The 7327-nt window shown below is 44.5% G+C and overlaps 1 protein-coding gene across 3 annotated transcripts in view; it reads right to left on the minus strand.

The window, feature by feature from the left end:
- MED13L (mediator complex subunit 13L) overlaps positions 1–6608 on the minus strand; it is a 319067-nt gene extending 312459 nt beyond the window's left edge. For 2 of the 3 annotated variants that reach the window (XM_077952955.1, XM_015152845.3), the window contains exon 1: positions 6453–6608. Coding sequence is in view for 2 of the 3 variants with exons in the window: in XM_015152845.3 (XP_015008331.1) it covers positions 6453–6524 (72 nt within the window). In the remaining variant the exon portion in view is untranslated. 3 annotated transcript variants of the gene reach the window in all.
- Positions 6609–7327: the final 719 nt, after the last annotated feature.

Genomic DNA, 7327 nt, shown 5'->3' on the forward strand with positions numbered 1-7327 from the left:
AGGGAGGGAGGGAGGGAGGGAGGGAGGGAGGCAGGGATAGCTGAACAAGCTCAGAAAGAAGTTAAATGACTCAGGAGAGGGGAAAATGTCCTAAATTCCAAGAACACATACAAATACTGATTCGCTAATTCTGAAACTCTAAGCGAGTCCTATGAAACAAGTATGTGTTGTGTGTGCGCACACGCACGCTACCATACTATACAGACACCTTTTTAGGCTACCTAACTACCTCACTTTGAAATACATTAAATGTAATTTCTTAAAATCAAAATTTTATGACAGGCCAGGTGCGGTGGCTCACGCCTGTAATCCCAGTACTTTGGGAGGCCGAGGTGGGCGGATCACGAGGTCAGGAAATGGAGACCATCCTAGCTAACAGGGTGAAACCCCATCTCTACTAAAAATAGAAAAAAATTAGCAGGGCATGGTGGCAGGCGCCTGTAGTCCCAGCTACTGGGGATGCTGAGGCAGGAGAATGGTGTGAACCCGGGAGGCGGAGCTTGCAGTGAGCCACCGCACTCCAGCCTGGGTGACAGAGCAAGACTGAGCAAGACTTCGTCTCAAAAAAAATAAAAATAAAAATAAAAAAGAAATGTTATGACAAAACAAATTCTGGTGGCCAACATCACACAACAGTTTGTAAAGCAGATTTGCACACAATACATCTGAAATAAATGACACTAATAACAACGCTGCATATATATTTTTCTTCATTTCTACGGCTGCAATGCGCAGTTCAACAATAATAGTAATACCTAATACTCAACCATACAACTAATTCTCATAAAGTTTGTCTGATCTCACTCACTGGTTAGGTCCTGTGAAATAAAATGAAATAAACTTTCAGTACTCCTACTTAAAGGAGGGGAACACTATTATTGTTATTTTCTTCAATCAAAAATAAGTCAAATGTTTCAAAGAAAAATCTATCTTTGATTCAAAGTTTTGAGAAACAGCTGAAATAACTGTTCATAAAAAATAAACAATTTTTCTGTTGTCTTTAACAGTTTCTCTTTACTATTTACATATTTACATTGAGATAAGAGTTTCATCTCAATTTTAAATTATTAGGCAAAAATAATTATAGAACAAACTTAGCTTAGTTACCACAATTTACAGCACTAGTACAAACTGGTGAGAGAGCATCTTCTTTATTAAACTCGAGTGGAAGAGATACCTGAAAGTGTTTAAAGAATACAATTTAAAACTAGGCTGGCCACACGCACTGGCTCATGCCTATAATCCCAGCACTTTGGGAAGCCGAGACAGGCGGATCACGAGGTCAGGAGTTCAAGACCAACCTGGCCAACATGGTGAAACCCCGTCTCTACTAAAAATACAAAACTCAGCTGGGCATGGTGGCGCATGCCTGTAATCCCAGCTACTCAGGAGGCTGAGGCAGGAGAATTGCTTGATCTGGGACCCGGAGGTGGAGGTTGCAGTGAGCCGAGATTGCGCCACTGCACTCCAGCCTGGGCTACACAGCGAGACTCCATCGCAAAAAAAAAAAAAAAAAAACCAGCTAAAGTAGTCAGTGAACAAAAAAGATCAATTTCTCCATAATAAATTAATATAATACACAACCAAAACTTAATGTTATTTAAAGGAATGCCTTAAGAGGTAGGTTTTTTTCCCCAAATAAATACCTAATATGTTCATTAATAACCAGAACATTCCAAAGAAAATGATAAGCTAGGCTCATCACACCTGTAATCCCAGCACTTCGGGAGGCCGAGGAGGGTGGATCGCCTGAGGTCAGGAGTTCCAGACCAGCCCGACCAACATGGCGAAACCCCATTTCTACTAAAAACACAAATAAATTAGATGGGCATGGTGGCAGGCGCCTGTAATCCCAGCTGCTGGGGAGGCAGAGGCAAGAGAATCGCTTGAGCCAGGGAGTCGAAGTTTGCAGTGAGCCAAGACTGCGCCACTGCACTCCAGCCTGGGTGAGAATAGGACTCCGGTCTCAAAAAAAAAAAAACCAAAACAAACAAAAAAAAAGCAAATGATAAGCTATATAAGCACCTGGCATAAACTCAATAAATACATACTATCCTAAACGCACCCCCCTGCCCATTCTTCTCACAAAGAATAGGCCCTACCTTCTTCCCAATGAGCACTTCAAGCAACATCCACAGCAAAATATTTGTAGCATACAGGCCTAAGGTACATTATTGTCTCTTTAAAATTATGAACTCATCACACGTACAAATGGCTCTTTAAAACGGTCCAGTAAACTGCTACACTATGCCTTAAATTGCTGTCTATTATGTACTTAAAAATATTTACTAGCAATTGGAGGTTAATATGGCAACTATTACCGGGTGGCAATTATTGCTATTAAAAATATATAAATACTGTAACACCATGTGCTACTAACAACAAAATGCTAAACCAAAAACATACATTAACAAACTGTAAATATTTTCATTACAGAAAATGACAGCTGGGTGCAGTGGCTCATGCCTGTAAACCCAGCACTTTGGGAGGCTAAAGCGGGTGGATCACCTGAGGTCGGGAGTTCAAGACCAGCCTGATCAACATGGAGAAATCCCGTCTCTACTAAAAATACAAAATTAGCCGGGCATGGTAGCACATGCCTATAATCCCAGGTATTCGGGAGGCTGAGGTAGGAGAATCGCTTGAACCTGGGAGGCAGAAGTTGCGGTGAACTGAGATCGCGCCTTTGCACTCCAGCCTGAGCAACAAGGAGAAACTCCATCTCGAAAAAATAAAAAATAAAAGGAAAGAAAATGAACCATCATAGGAAAAAAATGCTTTAAACATAAATTATAAAATCACAATGAACTTGTACAAAAAAATACCTTGTGTATTTTAGCACTTTGAAAATTAGAGAAACCATTCCCTTTTCCTAGTTTGCCTTTTATAGTCCACCCTATTCTAGCTCAAAAAAAAAAAAATACAGATTTCGAAGTTTCTACATTTGCAACTGTCTTCCCTTTCTGGGGAAAAAAAAAAAAAAAAAACGCTTAAGACAAAAAGAAATTAGGTCAACAATAGATTACCTTAAAAGCTTCAAATATAGAATTAATAGTCTTCAATAGGAATTACGGACTAATGGGTGTACGAGTGTCTCAATCCAGCAAGAATTTGAGATTATCACCCAATTATCCATAGTCAGGAAGATTCTAAGCAAATAAGACATGAAAGTGGAGGATACATATCTAAGAATTAGAGATCACTCCCTCGTATCAAAGAACACATACTTAAGTCTAGTTAAAGGGCACAAAATCACTTTCTCCGTATTAACTCAATAGAGAAAAATACATACTTAACATCCAGAAACCAGGTCTTCTCGCAAGAATGAGTTCACATACCACAGGATGCCCCGTTACACTTTTCAAAAAGGCAGATTTAACACACTTTGAACGATTAACTGAGTGAATATATGAAAAGTCACCCAGAAATGTGATGGACAGCATAAGAGAATAGTTTTGCGTCAGACAGGCAGAGCCAGGCATGCACTTAATGCAGCAGCTACAAATCTCACGGTTAGAATAAGAAACACATACAATCACCCATATCGTATATACACAAGGGCATTTTTCACACGTTAGGAAAAGGGAATGGATGTTGAAAAATTAATTTAGGAAATTTGATTCCATGCAATAAAAAATCAGAAAATTAAGTAAAAGACTAGCAGAAATCTTAAGGTGTCTGATTGACTGCGCAATCAACTTTTGGTAAGCCATAATGAACACCTCAAGGTAATGGAAACTGGGTGTTATTACCATGGTACAGAACTTTAATTTCTTATTTCAATCTAAGTAATGAGAGTATTTAGGTAAATTCTTTATAAATACTTTTCTCTGCTTTAAAAAAAAAAAGAAAAAAAAAATCTGCAGGCCAAAAGAAAAAAAATGCAAGCTATGATTAAACCATAAAGCGTTCTTATAAAAAATATGCTTTATTTTGAACAAGGGATTAGATCTCCTTCAGAAATAACTATTATATACAATGTACTTTAGGCAACATACTTTTAATATTCCAGGTTGCTGCTTCTGTATAGCATTTTCAAAAAAAATATCAATTTGGAATCAGAAAAATGTACAAGTCAGCAGTTTAGATTTCTTTAATAGCACCTTATCCACACTCCATGTACAAGACAATGAAGACATTCTACATTCCTTTCAAAAAAAAAAAAAAATCAACTAAGCATTACTACAGTTCTCTATTTCAAAGTTGCTACTTAAAAAATAATTATTTTTAAAAGCATATTCAAAAATCAATCCTTTGGTTTAAAGAGGTTTAGGGGAGAAATATCTGAAACACAAACCTTTAGTCAGTCAAAATCAAAGTACAGAATCCTCTCCTACAAAACTGCCTCTCCAAAAGAATCTCAAGCATGTTATCTCTGTAACGTTATCATTCTTACTTAAGCTTTAAAAAAAAAAAAAAAAAAAGATAAAAGAAATGATATACCCTAAAAGACTGGCTATACATACACTTTCATACGTCTACACAATCTGTATATACACAATCATTACCAGTCAGCATAATATATGATAATTTGGGAGATCTCTCTATTTGGTTATTTTAATTACCTGTGTCAATGTGATCACCAGTAACCACACAAAAACCATTTTAAGTACCCCTTGATCAATATGTTTGCTAATCTGTGAAAGTCCCTGAACCTGACTGATACCAAATGATAAGACTGAGGAGGGAAAAAGAAGGGGCAAAAGGGGGTTTTACTCCCACATACCAAAAAAATCAAGGGAAAATTATCAAAATACTAAGAGAAAGAATTCCAACTTATAACTGAATTTTAAGATGAAATATCTGGATTAAAATATTTCATTTAAAAAAATTTACCTGATCTTACTAGAGTGGGATCAATGATACTATGTCACTCGGTCTTTGTAGGTAAAAATCGCGTGTGTTGATTTTTTGGTCTGCATTGTAACACATTTAATAACATAATACTTTCATTTGAAAAGTTGGCGAGAATTTGCATTTCTCCATTAGTCTCATAGCAAAAAAGCATCTAGGCCACCCATAATTAAATGTAACTAATTACAATTTGAACACTAAATTATTTATCCAGTGTAAACAAGGATTAAGAGGGAAATGATGCTTCTATCTACAGCGGGGGTTACAGAAAATAATTTCCAAAATGTATGTTCTCCAAAAGGGACTCACCTCCCCCTAAAAAAACCAGGGTACACAACTAAGTTGGGTGTTTTTAAGGATAAATTAAATAAACTGTTCAGCCAATTTTCCAATTATATTCTACGCTTGAAACGTAATTGCCTTATATCTGTTTACAAATCTTTGCTCAATATTTAAACAAATTCGTACTCTCCTGGGCACATAGCTATACATACAGTAACTCATGCACAAAGCACATATTTAAAGACCACGCACTGCAATTATTAGCCTAAACGCCAGGTTTAACAACGTGAATGTTTTCAGAGGTAGGTAATACGACCCAATAAAAAGCAAAGATGGCATTTACCACCAAATGTCACTGCCACCGCCAGGAAAGAGTTGCTGGAGCCCTATACATTTTTAATTTCGATGAATCTAGACGCCGTCGGCGGGTGCCAGGCTTCCACGAGAACAATTGACACCCTAACTGCTTCAAGATTAAGGCAGGCGATTCAAATCCGAAGGAAAAGTTGTCAATTATCAGAGAGAGAGCGCGAGAGAGGCGAAAGCAGATAAAAGCGATGTTATCAAACCGCCCAGCTTGTTGCTTTTGTGTGTGTGTGTGTGTGTGGATTCGTTGTTAGGACAGATAAAACAGTTTTTAAAAGACACAGAAGGAGAGAAAGAAAAAAAAGCTTTCTCCACCTTCCGTCGGCTCGGTGCAATGGCTTTACGGCTCTCCAGCGTAGTAAGCCCCGAGAGGCAAGCGGCTGTCGATGTTTACAATCGCGGGAGCTTCGGGTGCAAGAGTCCTTTCCTGACACAATCGCATTCAATCAACTGTTTTCGGGCGAAATTGCAGGTGTCATTATGGAATTTAAAAAAATTCAAAAGGCAGGCGGGCGGGCGGGCGGGCAGGCAGCCGATCCGACAACGGGGAAGAGGTTGCCGATCGGAGGCGCGGGCAGCACAAGGCAAAGCCTTCCACATTTAGGGGGGAAAAAAAGGGGGGAAAGGGGAGGAGAAGGGGAGTGCAATTGCAACAGAGGGTGGGCGTTCGAAGTGCGACCCAGAATCCGCAGCTCCGAGACTTCCACATGCAAATTCCACGCCGAGCGCCGCGCTCACAAATGATTTTTAAAGAGCCAAATAAACACTGGATGGGATCCAAGGCGAGAAAGAGACGATCCAAAAGGGGGAGAATCGGCGAGAGGCGAACGGCGGGGAGACGCGAGGGAGGGGCGAAGTCCCGGCGGCGGGAGGAGAAAGTTGGTCGGCGGCGGAGGTCGGGGAGCCCCCCCTCCCCGACACAGCCCCCTCCCCGCAGCCCGGCTACTCACCAGCGAAAAGAGGTTGGAGTGACAATCCTCCAGGCTCGCCCCGTTCGCCACCCAGTTCGCTGCCGCAGTCATGATCCTCCGCGAGCCCGGCCGCCAGAGCGGGGCATGTCGGAGCGAGGCGTCCGAGGCGAGGCCGGGCCGGGCGGCGGCGCCTCGCCGGGGAGCGCGGGGCGGCCGGGCCGCCGCCGCCGCCGGGGGAGGGCGCGAGGGCCGGCGGGCAGGCGGGAGGCGCCGCGGCGACGCCGCGCCGGGGGCGGCGGGCCCGGGCTGGCGGGGGGGTCCGCGGCGGCCGCGCGGCTCCTTCCTGCTCGGGCGGCGGCGGCGGCTGCGGCGGCTTCGGCGGCGGCGGGGGGCGCTGTCCGTGCGGCCCGGCGCCCACCCCGCCTCTCAGGGCCGCCGCTGCCTCCCGGGCCGGCGCTGCGGGCCGGCCGCCGCCTCCGCCTTCCCTGCTCCTCAGCCGCCGCCGCCGCTGCCGCCGCCTTGTTTATCTCCAGCCACCGACTCCCCCTCGGCCCCCGCCGGCGCGCGAGGGGAGGCGAGCCCCGGAGCCGCCGCCGCCGCCTCGGAGCCGCCGCCGCCGCGGAGCGCGAACTCGCGAAGGGGGGGGTGCGGACGAAGCCAGCGGGCGACCCCGGCAGCCGAGCGACGTCCCCTCCTTCCTCTTCCTCCCCCACCCCCCCCTCCTCCCCAGTCAGCCTCGCTTCTCCTCCCTCCCCGGGCTCGCTTGCTCTGACAGCAATGGCGGCCGCCGACCGCGGCTCGGCCCGCCATTGGCTGGTGCCGGGTCACGTGACGGGCGCCGGCCGCGCGGGGGGAGCAGGGGGCGGGCGGGGGAGGGGTCCGGAGTGGCGGCGGCGGCGGCGGCTCGCGGGAGG

Source organism: Macaca mulatta, chromosome 11 (assembly GCF_049350105.2).
Source record: "Macaca mulatta isolate MMU2019108-1 chromosome 11, T2T-MMU8v2.0, whole genome shotgun sequence".
In the NCBI taxonomy this organism is placed as follows: Eukaryota; Metazoa; Chordata; class Mammalia; order Primates; family Cercopithecidae; genus Macaca; species Macaca mulatta.